The sequence below is a fragment of the Vidua macroura genome, chromosome 4 (assembly GCF_024509145.1).
Source record: "Vidua macroura isolate BioBank_ID:100142 chromosome 4, ASM2450914v1, whole genome shotgun sequence".
Taxonomy (NCBI): Eukaryota; Metazoa; Chordata; class Aves; order Passeriformes; family Viduidae; genus Vidua; species Vidua macroura.
In genome coordinates this window covers 7,202,696-7,219,608 of record NC_071574.1, presented here as the reverse complement: position 1 = coordinate 7,219,608, position 16,913 = coordinate 7,202,696, and the positions used below count along the sequence as shown (strand labels likewise).

The window sequence follows — 16,913 nt, the reverse complement described above, 5'->3', positions numbered from 1 at the left end:
ACAGGACCTAAATCTTCTAAGGGAATTCGGTCTCTGGTACTCTTGGTCATGAGTAAGTGTAAGGCAGCTGTTTGGACTCATCCCTACCCCCAGAAATCTCCAGTACTGACAGTTACACACTTTGGTTTTACCTCTGGTTTAAAAATAAATAAATCTCTCCATGAAAATGAAGCATTTTAGCTGTTTTGTGAAATGATAAACCAGCTGAAGCCAGGAGGAATTTTTGTTTCAGTAGATGTGTACCCTGTGCACGTGGTTGCAAAACTCAGAATTGCACAGGCATGGTAGTGAACCTGAGATTGTCATATATGTAATCTTTTAAATACTATTTAGTTTTCTTTTTTCCTTCTGAAAGGCTCAGTGTGGCTGTAAAATGAGTATAAGATTATGTGAAACCATTCTAAATTGAGGTGATTAAGAGTTTAAATTTACTGTTTAAAAATATTTAGGTTGCAGATTTGGTGTTTTGTGTTTACCTAGGCAGCTGTTTATTTTTAAGAAATTGAAGTTAAGATGAAAAATAGTGTGATAAAATGATGAGTCAGGTTGTCAAAAGCTAAAAGATTCTAACAGGTATACATGCTAGAATAATGCATATTTTTATTTTTGCAACATCTGACTCATGATTTTGATTATGCATTCTGCTAAGTTCAAAATTTTCTTACACAAAGAGAGAACTATATGAAACAACTATGCTTCAAATAATTTTACTTCAATTGTAGTAACAGGTTTTGGAGTTTAAATCATTAACAACCTTTGTGTGAACTTTTATCCAAATGACTGCAAGTCACAAAGAGAACACTTCTCTTTCACGGAGTACCTTTTGTGCTTTAGTGAGACCCAATACCTCTTCTATTTTTTTTCTCTACCTTCATGTCTGTCTTTGAAGAAAGATGTGTGATTTGTGAAGTAATGAGAGTATGTATCAGTTAATGAAAGCTGCTATCCTGGCTTCATAATGCACACTGGAATTGCTTCAGGATCAAGCTTCATATACCTACCTGCATTACAGCAGGAAAAAAAAAAGTAAATTTCAGAAGTCCAGATTGCTGTGTGCACTGTAGACGTATCATGTAGCAGTTAAATCAACCATTAGGGGTGACCTAATCTTGATTTCCTCCCCCCTCCACACACACACACTCTCAAGGAGTTGTGATTTTCATGCTGTTTGTATTCTTCCCACTTTTTAAAACCTGCACTAGGAGTTGTCAGGATACCAACTTGCCCACCTTTCTTTCTGGCTTATTTTGGGTGCTGGTTTTGGCCTGGAGGGAGTTGTATATAAAGCAGCCTCTCCCTCCCACACCGAAGTTCGGCTGCGTAAACCCCTTCGGCCCCTGTGCTTTGTGAAGGGATAGCTGAGCCCATCCAAAAAATTCTATGGGGTTAGCTGTGCACCACCACAATTTTGCTTTCCTAACACTGGAAGACAAAACGCCTTAATTAAAAAAAAAAAAAAAAAAAAAAAAGGCTGATGCTATTATTTTCATTCCCACCACAAACGAGGGAATTACAGTGTGAATGGTCGAGACCCACAAATTCACACACACACACACCTTTTTTTTTTTTTTTAATTTAAAATTTTTAAATTTTTTTTTTTTTTTTTAAGAGCCGATTGGCAGCGGGTGCAGGACCGGGGCAGCGCATCCTCCGCCGCCGCGCAGCGCCGCGCCCGGAGCCCGTGGGGAGCGGGGGCACCGTCCCCTGTGCTCCAGCGGGGCGCGCGTGTGTCTGTGCGTGTGTCTGTGCGTGTGCCCGCCCGCCGGGGCTGTGCGGGGGTGTGTGCGGTGTCCCTGCCCGCCCGCGGGCGCGCCGGGAGCGCCGCCGCCGCCGCTGCCCTTTGATCCCGGCGTTAGTGTTAGTTAGGGGCCGGGAGGAGCGCGGGGCGCAGCCCTCGGCACCGCCGCGCCAGCCCTCGCCCCGGCACGGCGCCCGGCGCCCGCCCGCCCGCCGGGAACATCCCCGGCCGCTGAGGGATACTGCGACCGGGGACAAGCCAGGTGCACGACCGGGTTGCGGGGGGGTGGGGGGGGTGGGGGGTGGGGGGGAGAGGAAAAGAAAGAGAGAGGGGGAGAGGGAGCCCTTCGCGGTGGCTCCGAGAAAACCGGCTTCAAGCCCCCTTTCCCCCGGCGAAGAGGGAAAACCCGCCCCGGTTAGCAGCTCCCCCGGGGGCCCCGGCTTTGTGCCTGTCCGTGCCCCCCCTCCCGGTCTTATTTGATCTCCCGTTAAACCAAGGAGGAGAATGTGAAAAAAGGGGGAAAATGCCCAGGAGGAAGCAGGAGCAGCCCAAGCGCCTCTCTTCACGTAAGTGCCCCCTCTTTTTGCCATTTTCTCCTTCCTCCTCTCCCCGTCTCCTTCCCCTCTGCAGCCGCCTCCGTCGTTTCGTGCATTAGTTTAGGGTTACAGAGGTGAAACTGACAAAGACACAGCCTGGGTTATTCCTCTTTTAGGTCTGAGCTAAGGCAGCCATGTTGGTGATGAACAGCCTTGTGCCCTTTTAATTTTTCCTCTCTCTCCTTTCCCCCCGTCTTTCTTCGCGTCTCTCGCCCTTTCCTCCCTCTCCCTCCCCTCGCCCGTGATTGTGCATTTGTGCTAAGGGGGGGGGGGGGGGTGGAGGGGGGGCGGTGTGGGTTTCTCTTTGGGGCCGGAGGGAGGGGGGTCTGTTTTATTGGGGTGGGGAGGGGGGCTAAGCACGGGAGGGGAGGGCGGCGAGAGGGGAAGCGGCTGCTGGCGTCTTGTGCGGAACCAGCCGAGAGGTCTGTCCCCGGCTAAAGGTTGCGGCGGGGCTGGGCGGCCCGGGAGCGGGGGGTAGGCGGGCAGCGGAGGGGGCCGGCAGGGCACCCCACACCGACCCCAGGGCCACCCCGGAGGAGGCCGTGGCCGCTGGCGGCGGCGTGGAAGGGGGCGGCGGGGGAGGCAGACCGTGGCAGGCGAGGTCCCTGCAGAGCAGGGAGAGGAGGCGGCGGCGGGCTCCGGGCTCCTCCTGGCCGCAGTGAAATGAAGGGTCAGGCGAGCCAGGCGAGACTCAGGCTTCGGCGGCGCTGCCCCAGACGAGAGCAGCAGAGCACAGGGCTAAAGTGCATCCGATCCTCCGCCCGCGGGCACCCACCGCGCTCGCACACACGCACACACACACACACATCCCCTGACACGGCTCACCCTGCCCTGCTCCTGATCGCTCCCTCCCCCCTCCCTGCCTGTTTTCTCCCCTCTTTGCAAAACAGTTAACTTTTCTCCCGCTCCCTCTCCCCCCCTCTCCTTGTATTCAGCGCTCGGCAGCTATTGAGAGGGAGGCGGAGAGGAGGGGAAGGGACCTAAAAATACCCTGCCCCTGCATGGCCCCAGGGCTGCTTTAAGGAGAGCGTGGGGTGGATGGAGGGGTCATTTGTCTGTCCCCGACACATCTGCTCGGAGCGTGCCTGCAGCCCCTCCGCGCCGAGCTCGGGGCAGGGCGAGAGCTGAGCCGCCGGTGCCGGAGCCGGGCTCGGTCACCGGGAGTTCACCGGGGCGGCTCCTGCCCCTGCCCGCGGGGCGCCGCTGCGGGCGGAGCGCGGCCCGGCCCCCGCTCCGCTCTGCGGGCACAGGGCTGGGGCAGCGCTCCCCGCGCCCTTCCCGCACCGGCACACGGGCCAGGATGCGAGATGTGGGCGCGGGGGGGCGGCAGGCTGGGGGCGAGGGCGAAGCACTTGCAGCCCCGCAAAGATTTGTCTCCCTTTTTCCTTTCCTGCCGACTCGAGGCAAGGGCATGAGTTGTGGTGGGCTTTGCTTCGGCGGGGGTTGATATTTGAGGTTGCTTTTGGGGGTTCCCCCTCCCCTTCCCTTCCTCTCGCCGTTTGCCCCCGCATAGCCCTTTGGCGGTCCGCCCGCCGGAGGAGCAGAGCCAGGAGCCCCGGTTCCTCCCGCAGAGCTCGGCTCGGCTCAGCTCGGCCGGGCTCGGCTCCTGGGGAGCGGCGGGAGCGCGGCGCCCGCCTCTGCAGCGCCCCGGCCCCGGCGCGGCGGGCGGGGGCAGGGGCCAAGCCCCGGCGCTCAGGGCCGAGCGCGGCCGCGCAGGGGCGTTTCGGGGGGCGGCCGCGGGGGGCCCGGCTCGGTAGAAGCCCCGCGGGGCTCCCGGGGCGGGCGGAGGCGGCGGGGCCGCGCCGGGCTGGCGGCTGACCTTGCCCTCGCCCCCGCCCCGGCGCGCTGCCCTCCGCCCGCCCCTGGGGCTGACATCAAACCTGGGCTCCATCTTAGCTCGGCCGGGCGCTGCCGAGAGCGGCGGCGGGGGCTCGGCTCGGCTCGGCTCCGCCGGGCCCGGCCCTGCGCTGCCCCCGCCTCCGGGTTGCGGCTGAGGCCGCCCGCGGCCCCGACCTCCTGACCGCCGCGCCGGGGGAAGTCACGGCTTTTTCTGGGCCGAGGAACAATTGCCTTCATTGTGCACATAAGAGTTCGGCGTGTGTTATTATTTTGATTTTTTTTTTTTTTTTTTTTAAACACACGGCCTAATTTGTACTTCTTTTGGATTAATTTTTTTAGTTCAGTTCATGGGAGGAGGGATTTTTTTTTTCCTGGTGTGTGGAAGGCGCACCCACCTTTGTCCCACACGAATGCTACCTTTCAGTGGGATTTATTTAATTTCTTTTTCAACTAGATTGCACTGGATCAAAAGCTGTTATCTGACAATAGTAAGAATACTTCGGATAACTCAGAAGAATAGTGTTCTAGATGAAGAAAATACCTTGGAATTCAGTGTGCAGATGATATAAATTGTTACTTGGTTTGGGTGGGGTTTTTTGCTTGGTTTTTTTTTTTTTTTGTTGTTGTTGTTTTGGGGGTTTTTTTTAAGCAACACGTTGTTTTAATGGGTACTTAGTGTAAAATACGTTGTTATTCTCTGATTCTCGCTGGTTTCAGCAATACATTTCTTAGCAGGACAGAGGGTGTATTTCACGTTGAAGTATTAATGGTGGCAGAAGAATGTAAAGTGCCCCACGCACATCCCAAAAGAAGCTGTCAGCTGCTGTGCTCAACCTTGACTCTGCCCCACTGAGGGCATCGTGCTGTGATTCACTCCCAAGTCATGTTACAGGTTGCTGCTGGTGCGTGAATGCTCTCCAGGACACCTAAGTGATGTAGCATCTTACCAAACCTCCCTGGGATATTTTGGCTTATGTTGCAATTGTTTGCGAATAAATAGTCAGATGTCAATACACAGAATAATTTGTGAGTGTTACAGTGTAACTGAGCAAATGTAACTTAGCTTGGCAAGTCCTTGTGGGCTCTAGTACTGCTTGGGTAGTAGGAAGCCCTGTTCTCGGGGTTTCTAGGCCTTCATTAATTCCTCAGACACTGTTATATACCCTGCAGAGCACTTGAGGATTGCTGTCACTGCTGACTAGCACCCTGATTTTATACTTCTGCCCACTGACTCCACTGGGCAGCCCTCACCTACGTTCGCAGGTAGTTTCACTTGAGAAGACTGCACTGCCAAAAAAAGCATGGGATGGTGAAGTTCTCTGTACAAGACTTTGCTGGAGATGTACCAGGCTGCTGCAAGAGTTTAATTCAGTTCCAAGGGAGTTGCTAGATACTAGCACCTCGGTGTTTGAGGGAAGAGAGGGGTTGATGTTATTAGGTAAAATAATAATGTGTTTGGGTGATATCTGGTTAAAATGGCAGAGTTAAGGTTGAGCTTTCAGTCACTGGAGTTTGCAACATAATTTAGTTTGGAAGGGTCCTTTGCAGGTCGTCTGGCCTAGCCCCCTGCTCAAAGCAGGGTGAACCTCAGGGTTGGGTCAGATGGATGGGCCCTTTGAGGCTCCAGTATTTACATGTATTGTGAAGTGGAGTTTTTGTGTCCCAAGAAGTTAGGTTTGGGGAAGTGTTTAGTCACAGATGCCAGCAGAATGTCTTCAATCACATTCTGTGAAACACAAAGTGCATCCTTCTTAATTTAAGATACAAATGAATGAGGAAAGGATTTTAGAAGTTCCTGGACAGACAATGGCTTGTTCATACCCAAATGAAATTCTGCAGCTGTGTGGACTTGGTTTACAATGTCAGAATTAAGTCTACAACTTAAAATTTTGCCCAGTACATGTGTGCCTTATGATTATATTTGGTTGTGGCTAACTTGGGCAAGTCAATTCACTTTCACTGGAATGTTTTAAGAAATTTTGCTCGTTTCTGTGTATGTGTGTTAGGAGTTTTTTTCCTTTCAGCCACTTTAGCAGTTAGATATTTTTTTCTCACTTACTCAGCATAAGAATCTTTATATGTATAAATACAACCTTGTCTTTCTTCTCCTTGTTGCCTCACTTTCCCTTCTACCTTAGGCTATTGTTTTCTTTACTGAGGATTCCTGAAAGTCTGCTACCTCTGAACTGCTCGATGTGACTCAGAAGAGCTCAGCCTGAAAAGTAAAAGTTTTGGGAAGTCTTCAGGCACTCGAGTAAACGTTTAAGATCTAGAGCACTACGTTGCCTTAAGTGCAGCAATCGATACTCCTTGGGGTTTGGTTCTGTCTCGAGGCTTGTCAGCAATGCAATTTGCGAATGAATGCCACAATTCCATTTATTCAAAGCTTGCATTTATTACAGTCTCAGGCAGAATTAAATGCTACATTGAGAAGTTTGAACTGATGCTAGTTCCTGAGGAATGTTTTCAAGGCAGGACAAACGGCAATGGCAGTTTCTGCTGGATTTGTTTTGTTAAAGGAGGAGGTGCAGAATTGATACAGTATTAGTTTCCATATCAAAAGTTGGGTGTCTGACTATAAGCAGGTGTAACTCTTCTTTTCATGGTCAGGTACAGCGTTGGATGTTCCAGATACTGTGTTGAATTGTTCAGCTGTTTCTATACAGTAAAAAAACACTTGAACTCTGTGAAGCTTTTTATTATATTGTGTCTTTATTGCTCGATTATATCATCAGAGGAAAAAAAATGCTGCCAAACAAGTAAATTAACAGTGATTTAGAGCTTCCTTCATTTTTTATTTCTGCAGCTTGCTTCATCTGATACTTTCTGATAGCAAGAGAGGATGCACTGGATGAGTTTTTCAAAAGACTTCCCAATGTCTAGAGTGCTTTTGCTGTTATTTGGTGTTTAAGAGTTGCCTCCAAGACAAAACACTCTTGCCAGGAGCAGGAATCTTTCAGATGAGTTTTTTACTTTACTAGCACACATGGCATGTATAAGGGGAACTTTTTATTTATTCTTCTAACATACTTACTACTTTTGACCTCTTACCACTGCAGGGATCTTGATATGGCACATAGTCCACAAAAGAATCCACACAGGGAAAATTATTATTCTTTGGTATGATGAGGTTAATAATTTCAATGCTCTCATTATGGTTGTCCTGGTGGTGCTGTAATGCACCTCTCAAATAAACAGCAGCCTTTTGGTGGATTGAGTAACAACCCCATTACTCCATTTGAAAACACTTGTGCTAATGAAGTCCTCATGGATTTTTCAAAAATACCTTCTCCCTTTATGGGGACCCTTTCTGACATGTAAAGTTTGTCTCTTTAAATTTGTATGCTGATTTCTTTTTGTTTGCAATGCAACCTAAGTCACTTTTACAAGATCATTCAGTGATAAATGTCTAAAGCACATCAATGGTAGGTGATGTCTTAGTGTTATCTGATGGAACAAAATATGGATACATCACGCTGGAGTATAGACTGGGCTACCAAAGAGTCAGTATTATGCTCATTAAGTTAATTAAGTCTTTAGGATCTTATGTGTGAGATTTTAGAGGAGGTGGGGGTGCCAAAGATTTAGAACAAACCTGCAAACTTTATAGTTTGCAGCAGGGAGAGCAGTGGAATGGGAAATGTAAGAGGATGTGGACAGAACGCATTTTTACTTTTAAAATGGATGAAGAATGAGTATGACTTAATCTTTCTAGCAGAGTGGTTGTTGTCTTTTTCATATGTAAGAAGGCAGGAGTAGGAGGAATTAAGTTTAGAAAAAAAAGAAGGAAGAAGAGGAGCCAGGAGGAGCTGGCTGTTCAAAGTGAAGTATTAGTAATTTCCTATAATTTAATCAGACCAGATCCCAGAGCAAGATAATGAGAGCATGACCTACAAAAGAGGAGTTTTTGGAAGTTAAAAGGGTTTCTAACATGAACCTTCACAAAGCATGTGATTTGTCATTAAGCACTGTATAGAGGACTTTTTTTTTTCCCTTTCACATTGCAAAGAAATCATAATATAGACATGAGTTCAAATGGCAAGGGAGAGCTGATATGGCTTGTGTCTGGAATCCTTTTACTATTGCAGCTTTTCAGGCATGACTCTGGAGTTCTTTAAGAGTATATCTTCTAAATAACAATTTGGGTCTTTTCTCTATTTTTTTGTTGCCTAGTTTGCTATTCATGGTACATGATTTGTATCATTCGGGTTTACACATACAAATCCCTCCAGGATGTTTGGAGGCTAAAGTACCATATGCCTTTCAACAACAATAATAATAATATACAAAATACTTGGACTGCAAAGTAGCCAGCAGTATGTAATAGAATTCAGTTTTCATGGGGTTGGGGGGAGTTTTCTTCCTCTTTCTTTTTGCCCCCCAGAGTAAAACTTTTTTTTTGTTCTGCCTTAAACGTTTTCTCTGAACAATACATGCTATGTATTGATATGGGCATGAAGAATAATAAATTATATTGGGGTAAAGGAAAAAAAAAGCCAAACCTTCAAAAATGTGGATAATATCCCTTTCTCTAGGGATTTTCTTTTTTAAATGTAGTTAAATAATAAAACTCAGACCCATGTTTCATTTGAAGGGATACATGCTCTAGGGTACAGACAGCATCAATGCTGCACTTACACACCGTGTTGTGGCTACTGCAGTGAAGGATACAGCAACTTGTACCCATAAGCTCACTTGAAAGTTTGTCTTTCAGGTTTTCTTTTTTAAAGACTTACAGTCACCTTTATAGTAATGTTATGCTCCCAAAGACAGTTTCTCTTTTCCTTGCTTGGTATCTTTCTTGATGTAGACACCAAATATTTTGAATGTCCAGTTTGAATGTCCTGTCTAAACCTGGCAGCTTTGGAGTTAGCTTTATTCCTTGAAATTTCTCCTACCTTTCAAGGGATTTCCTCGTTTATGGCATAATTATACTGAATATTGGTGTTCCAAGTTAAGCCTAACACTAAGATAAGGCTGTTCCATTTCGCAGGTTAAGAATTCACACAGAGTCCGAGTTAGGGTAATTTAGGTAGGAAGTCATGTTTGGGTTTTTTTTCTGAGAAACATTCAGTGAAGAGAGAAAAACTGGGCTGCAGAAACAGTCCTTTCCTTATTTTCAGTAGATAGACAACAGGTTTGAGAGCAGAGGGGGAAGAGTGACTAGTGCTGATAGCACAGCAGACCAGGAGGGAGAAGGTTGCATGTGAGACTGATGATTTAGTTGCTGTTTAGAATAAATCCCATTAAAAATTAAAGGGTTACCAAGTGGTGGCGGTATTTTAATGAGTAGTATAATCAGCAGTTTCAGCAGATGAAATTAGGTTCCAAACATCTGCATTGTTTTTTTTTCTTTTATTTGGGGTGCTCTCACTAGGGTAGAAATAACATTTTTGAAGCAACTCAAAGGCAAGCTACTGTCATCATCTCTTTGAATTCCACATGGCCCTACGCTAAGAGTTCGCTTCCTCAGGAAGGGTTTGTAGCTCTGCTGGCCCTCATCTGGGTTTTGCAGCTTGGATGTGGTTTTCCCCTGTTGCAAGGCTTTCTATGTAGGTGCAAATAATTCTCTCCTGCACGGTCTCAAGTTTTATCTGAAAGGGAAAAGATTTGGCACAAGCTTGCTTTAAAGTTACAACTTCTTATTTTGAACTAATGTTTTGGACATGTCCTGAATGTTGGTGCCTGTTAGATTTTGTATCAGGGCAAGTAACTTTTAGAAAAATGCCTTAAAAGAACTGCTGGTTTTACTACGTGTGTATTTAGCTTAATGAATAATTCCCATGTGTGACTTTAATGAACACAAATTCTTTGCAAGCTTCTAGACTTCACTTTGATTTGTGTAGTAGGACAAATAATTACTCATCTCAAAAATTAAAATATGAACAGATCTTCCCCAACTAGATGATCATTATCTGAAGTGCAAAGTAAGGAACAGAGAGGGTGGCAGACAAATGTATTTAGACAGCAGCTGGTGGTGTAGCTGTGTTTGTGTGCTTTCCTGAAGCACAGCCAGAGTCTCCCCCTTTATAAACCACTGTGCCAAATCTAGACCTGGCAACTAATGACTGAGGACCCATTTCTTTGTGTTTGGAGCAGAACTTCCTCTTACTTACCTCTGTGTTTCTGGCACTTCAAGCCGATGAGGAGCCCTTCTCAGGCACCAGAGTAAGCATAACAGCCTAGAGCTGCTCCAATTTCTGCTGCCCCCAGGCTCTCACCCTGCTCCTGTTCTGGAAAGGAAAGGCTGACATAATCCTTTTGTCAATTCTGCATTGCCAAAGGGACTTTTTGCACAGTGAATAACTCTGAAGGGAGCTCTTCTGCCCACCTTGAGGTACTTGAACATTGCCCGTAAGACCTAAATATGCTTCATCATAATTGTTTATATTGTCTTCCTGCACAGTGCTGTGCCACACTGAGATAACAAAGCAAGCTCTAAATAAGCTGCCTTGTGTAGAGGAGGCCGTTATCACAGCAGTGTGCCCAGGTTAATTCAGCTCTACTACTTGTGGGTATACTCCAGCTGGCTCAGATATCACCACATAGCGCTGTGTTATTTAGTATGGACACACTGTCAGGAGAATCAAAGTTGTTGTCTTTGAAGGCTTTTACTGGCCTTCATAAAAGTTCTTGGTAAAGCCCATGGAGTTCTCAGCCAAGAAATGTGCTTTGGAAAAATAAAATCAGATTCCACTACCACTGTCACACCTGTTTGTTCTGCAGAAAAAGCCAGGAATGGATTGGACATGAACGTGAAACTTCCTCTTCACTTCTAGCTATTCCCCTTTATCAAAATTTAGGTGGATTTTTACAAAGAATGTCAAAACATGTTGCTGTCATTTCTGCTGTGCCTGTGCTCCAAGTAGCCATAGCAGTAGTTTCTTGTCTTGGGAGCTTGGCACAGAATCCTAACTTTCTTTAAAATAAGTTTTGAGGAATGTCCACTTCTAGTTGAGTGCTTGCACATTCATTATGTGACCTCTGAATTAAGGTTGAAGTCTAAGGCGTAGTGCGTAAAACCATGTGTCTGGGAGTGAACAGTGCCTATTCCACATGGTCTGCTGCTGTGTGCTCTCCTACCACTATGAGTAGCTTCCTAATCCTCTCTTATTTGGCTTTGCTTGTTAACCCCAAGCAATCCTCTCAGGGACAGAGAAAGCAGCTGTCTTTGGTAGCAAAGACAGCACAACAAAAGAAACACTTCTTGAAACTTCTCTTAGATGCCTTACCATAATATCATCCTTGTGGGAGGAATTAGAAACTCAGGGACTATAATTTGCCATCTTTTAATCTGACTTTGGGAGAGAGGAAAAGATGAAATTATAGGCAACTAGATTCCCGTGATGTGTACAGGAGGGAATAATTTCAGTATCTGAAACCTAAACTTTTCTTTCTGAATCAGTTGGAAGGTTAATGAGAATAAAACATCTTGGGTGAGTAATGGGGCAGAGTAAAATGGTAAATGAGGAGCCCATTATTTACCAGAAATTGAGCAGGAGAAGTTGCTTGTAGCAAAATTAAACAGAAACTAGTTAAAATTAAAAGGGATTTTTGTTAAAGCAGGTGCTCTGGTTGTTGTCACCTGCTGTGGTTGAATATTGCCATCCACACAGTTTGAGAGCTCCTCCCTTTGCTTTGTGACCCCTTGATAGGGGTTGTGAGCACAGTAGGGATAATTACAGGCACTGTAGCACCTTGATCTGAGGATTCCCATGTTCTGTTTATTGCCACCTGCATATTAAGATGACAGGGATTTCTAGTTGACTTTGTTGTTTCTTTTACTTTGTTGATCCCTGGAACATCTTTAATAAATGTGTTCTAAAGCAACAATTTCATGTGTTTTAAAAGTCCTTTTCTAAGAGTCAATGTTTTGAGTGCTTTATGTGGCTTTTTCTCTTTCTGTATATTAGGGAATATAGGTCCCTGTCTATTAGGGAATATTCTGTATAAAGGGAAAGAAAGTTCACAGTATTTGTTGTTGCTACCTTTCTGACTTCAAGATTTAGAATAATTTAAAATTAGTTCCCTTAACATTATTTTTTAAATTGCACTTAATGTCTCATCAGCAGTGGGCCATCTTTGCAGCCTTCTTCCAATCTCCCTTGTAGTGCTAGGGTGATGCAAATGTTATGGAAGTTGTGTTGGTTCCCAGATGGAGATTCTTATTGCAGGGGGGTGTTTCTAGGAGAGGAATAATCCTATTATTTTGTACATCTTCATATCAATGCAGCTTGGAATAGGCTGTGCATCAGAGATGGGAAGGGTTAGAGATGAAACCACAGCTGGAATGCATTCTGATCTACTTACTGCTTGTTAAGAGCCATTTCCAGCTGCTGCTGCTAAGCTGATCTCCAGGCTGAGGCTGGGTTAGAAAACACAAGGGACAATCAGAGCTCATGCTGTGTTCCTCCTTTGCCAAATACCCACATATCTCACAGGAGAGAACCTGGCCCTGCGTGGAAATCGGACAGAAGTGTTGGGATTATTGAATGTGTAGTGGTAACTATTCTTCTGAATTTAGTGAAACGAACTGCTTTTGCCAGGATGCCACAGGGATTGCTGGGAAATTAAGATGTCTTACTCATGCTCAGAGAAGGAAATAATGAGCCAGCCAAAAAAGGTCAAAGTAGGCATAGGTCAGGATGTACAACAGCACATGGTCTTATCAAGGTAGGCAAACACAACCAGTTCTTTGACAGTTTTTCAAACTCCAGTATGTCCTTTCTGTGAAGAGCAGCCAGCCAGACACCTGCAGCAATAGAGAGACAGATAGAGAGAATATGTTGTTCTGCCTTCCCCAGAAGCTACCTAGCTTAACCTTGCGCCTGGGAGTTGAAAATCTCCCTTCAGCAAGCAAGATTTTTTTTTTTTTTGTCTTGCTATTTTACTGGTGCTGTAAGCTGTAACTGTTTTCCTTAAACAGTTTTGGGTCCAGGAGTTCTAGATTGCAATGACAGAGCTATATGATATATATATATATATGGGGTATATGATCATTGTGGGGGGATGTTTGGAGGCTCAGCAGGATAATATACAGACATCAGATCTCTCTTTTTGAGTGTTTGGTTGTCTTTTTTTTTTTTTTCCTTGTGGCTCAACAGGAAGTTTTCTTTAGAGAATCTTCACACCTACTGGCAGAGCTTCACACATGGCTTTTTTCAGCTTTAATCCTTGTATAGTAATAGTGCACCAATGAGATCTATTTTTCTTCTTTTTCTCTTTCTTCAAAAACACTTGTGGTGTAATCACTGCTTTTATCACTGATAATTCTTCCCTTTTTCACCCTTTGTCAGTCAGTATTTGGGATAAGCTTTCTATGCCATCTGAAGAAGATTGATCAGGAAAAGGTAGGAAAGTAGAGAAAGAAATAGCTATTTTTCATTTTGGCAATAGCAGTGCTTTATCAGTGTCACACCCTGAGTGCTATTGGTGGTTTCAGAATTTAATAGAAAGAGAAGTTATTTGGAACTGGTTCAAGAGAAGATACAACGTGCCTTTAAGCATTGGAGAGGAGAGGAAAAGTAAAGGTTGCCATTTGTATCATCCCTGACATTTTTGGCCTGCCTTAGGAAATTAGAGACAGTAGTCATGGAGAAGGCAGATCAGAAGTACCATGTTCTTCTGTAGGACTTCTGATTACTCTTTCAGCTGAATGTCTCCTGAATTTCTATTTTCTGTGGTAGCGGTAAGACATTAGAAAGTGCTCTCAAAGATTACCTTGTGCACAAGAGACAAAGAAATTCTGTTTCCTCCACATTTGTTGGTTGTGTACCGTGCATAGGAGTACAAGCCAGGGAGTTAACTTGCTGTCCTGGGCACATATAACCTAACAAAAAAATAGTTCCAGCCTAAATGACAGTCTGTTTTCTAGTTAGGTCCTATAGGAAAGATACCTCAGCTTCCCCAAGAAACTACTAAATGTAAGTTAATGAAGTTGTGCATCTGTAGAGCACTTGTCCCTCAGAGGAGCAGAAGTCAGTTGGGAAAAAGTTGGAAAACATGCTTCTTTAAATGACTAGGTGTGTTCTGGGTGCTGCTGTGTGTTTTGCAGTGCTGCTGAAAACTCCTAACAGAGCTTTCTTCAAGTATGGGAGCTGTGCTAGGCTTACATCAGTCTGTCCCTCTACAAACCCTGGTCACAGTTTGTCACCTCTCAATTTCAAAACTTGACTATGCCTTTGAAGAGATACAGGAAACCTGTTCTATTGCACAGTCCATTATATTTAATAACTTCTGTGTGTAGAGGAAGAAGGATGATACATATAATTAATTATTTTTTTGGTTTTGGCATTGTGAATGCACATTTTCTGTTCTCCTGTTCTGGGAATCTCTTGCTGTTACTGGTGAGAGAGGAGGTATGGAAAGGGAAATTTTACCTGAGATCATGTGCCAAAAATGGAATATTAAACCTTGCCATAGATTTAATATTCCATTTTTAGCCCAAATCAGCTCACTGGCAAGGACCATGGCCTGTAGATTTTCGACAGTCTTCTGCCACCTGTGAGAATTGGACTGTTCTTTAGATTCCCACCAGGGGCACTGAAGCAGCTCTGCCTTGAAGATGAAATCAATAATTGGAGTGTTTCAGTAGTGTTTGTTTGTCTTTACCTTCCTCTGCATGTTAAAGATTCCTCCCTATTTTGTAGACGTGAGGGAAGTGCATGGCTTGGGGAGGAAGATGATTTAGACCTCATAGGAGAACTTGAGGAGACTGGGAACCTCCTGCCCTGTGTTTGTGCTCAGCCAGGCAAGGAGTAGTGATGAAGAGACAGCAGCTGCTCTATCTGTGGTGTTCAGGTGGGTGAGGCAGCTCTGAGAGTCCTACACAGAGCCCGAGTTAATGTGGAACCAGCAGCCTCAAATAATGACAGCAGGGGAGCTTTATTTTCTGGAGGTATCACTTTGGTATTTTAGAAAGCTTTTTAAACAAGCCTGTTGTAATCTTGTTTATAGGAATTAAGGATTTGCTAGTAATTTAAATAGTTGGTTTTGGCAACGTGCAGGTCATCTTCTTATAGGTATTGCTAATGTCAGGTTGAAAACATTTACACAAGAATAAAAGGCAAGGAAGCAGGTAATTGACTGATTTATCAACCTTAGCAGACAATTTTTTCTGATCCATCGTGATGGCTATGGTAAATTTACTCTGGATTGCTTAAGGGCAGGATCCTGTATGGTGTGTACAACACATGAGGGCAGCTCCTTGGAATGAATGGGTGAAGGAGCAGGTAATCAGCCAGCCTGGTTTTGGTGCCTCAATTAGCCTTTTGGTCAATGGCTTGTCTCTTAGGAAAGTTGGGAGTTACTATGCACAGCTCAGAACATAGGTGATTTACAGCTTTTTCATGGAGATTTTAGATCAATTTTAGTCTTTTGGGTAATGTGAGAACTTTTTAAAACTTATGGCCGTGCCTAGGCCATAATGCCGAATTGCAGTCGTGATCAGGGAATTATTTCTTTTCATTGCAAATTGTCTGTATGCAACCAAGTGATTTGTTTGAACACTTTTTTCACTTCTTTTGCCAGCTGCATTGATGCTTGCAACTTCTCTGCTTCCTTTCCACCTGTAAGGGTGACAAAAATCATGTTGCTGTGGTGACCCTGTCAGTTTTAGACGACAGGCCACACTAAAATGGGTCACAGCTATTGAGGGTTAATCAGCAGTGCAATAATCTGTAGCACAAAATGGATCACTTTGTTCTTGGCTGCTGTAAGTTGCGAGGAATATTTAAGAATTCCTGTGCCTCCTTTTTTTTTACTGTTGGGGTTGTGACTGCTGAAGTTTGCAGTGCATTTCAGGCAATGAAGATGCATTTTGTCACGGTAAAGAGTTGAGACAGCTGTCACTGCACTCAGGTCTGGGGAGGTGGCAGGTCAGGGGCAGGCCTTAATGAAGATGAATTGTTGGCTGATGAAGACACTCAGTAAGAGTAGGCAGTTTACAGATGTAGCTCAAGACCAGAGAACACAGGTATGCAAAATATAGGAGACCACCAATTTTATTTGTTACTAGCTTAAATAAAGATTAGAAAGCAAGGCTTTCCTGTGGTTTTTTGGGGGGGTTTGGTTTTGCTTTGTTTTTTTGTCACCTAGAGGATACAAACTGTGACTTACGAAACTGCAGAATTCATACTTACTTCAGTTTTGGTATGGAGGCTCCTGTGACCGAGGACTGAACTACCAGAAAGCACGTAGTCAGCCATTTGCTTATTTGGAAATGAGTAACTGAGCCTTTGCTTTGCAGCTAGACTGTGTTTAAGATAAGGTAGTTTTGTGTTTCTGCTTAGAATTTCCTAATAGAGACACCAGTTCTGTGTTTCACAAGCAACTTCTTAAAGAAGGTTTCATTAATGACCTGCCAACAGATATAAAACCTTATTCATGGAGTTAGATGCTATTGAAGGATGGCTTTAAAATATTATGGATTACTATATTGAATATTTGGCATTCGAGTGATTCTCCCACAATAATTTGATCTAGTGTGGAAACTAAAATTCCTCCTTTAGGGACTTTTCTGGTTGTAGCCAGCTTTTGCAAATTGTTTGCTAGAATTGTTTGAGGTTTCATTTTCATTGAAGGCCCATGTTATGAAATTTTGGAATATTTTCCCTCCTTTATGAGGTAGGCTGACATGATAGGTCTTGTCTCTGTATGCTAAAAATAAGAGAAGTCATGAGAATAATCTTTAGCTCTTCTCATTTTGAAGGTGCCAGCATCCCTATCATCATTTGGTAGTT

The 16,913-nt window shown here is 44.7% G+C and overlaps 1 protein-coding gene across 1 annotated transcript in view; it reads left to right on the top strand.

Moving 5' to 3' along the window:
- Positions 1-2,170: 2,170 nt before the first annotated feature.
- Positions 2,171-16,913, top strand: part of ZNF827 (zinc finger protein 827) — a 100,519-nt gene continuing 85,776 nt past the window's right edge. Inside the window, exon 1 of the mRNA XM_053976011.1 lies at positions 2,171-2,304. Coding sequence (XP_053831986.1) covers positions 2,262-2,304 — 43 coding nt within the window. The 5' untranslated portion in view covers positions 2,171-2,261. The remainder of the gene's footprint in view (positions 2,305-16,913) is intronic.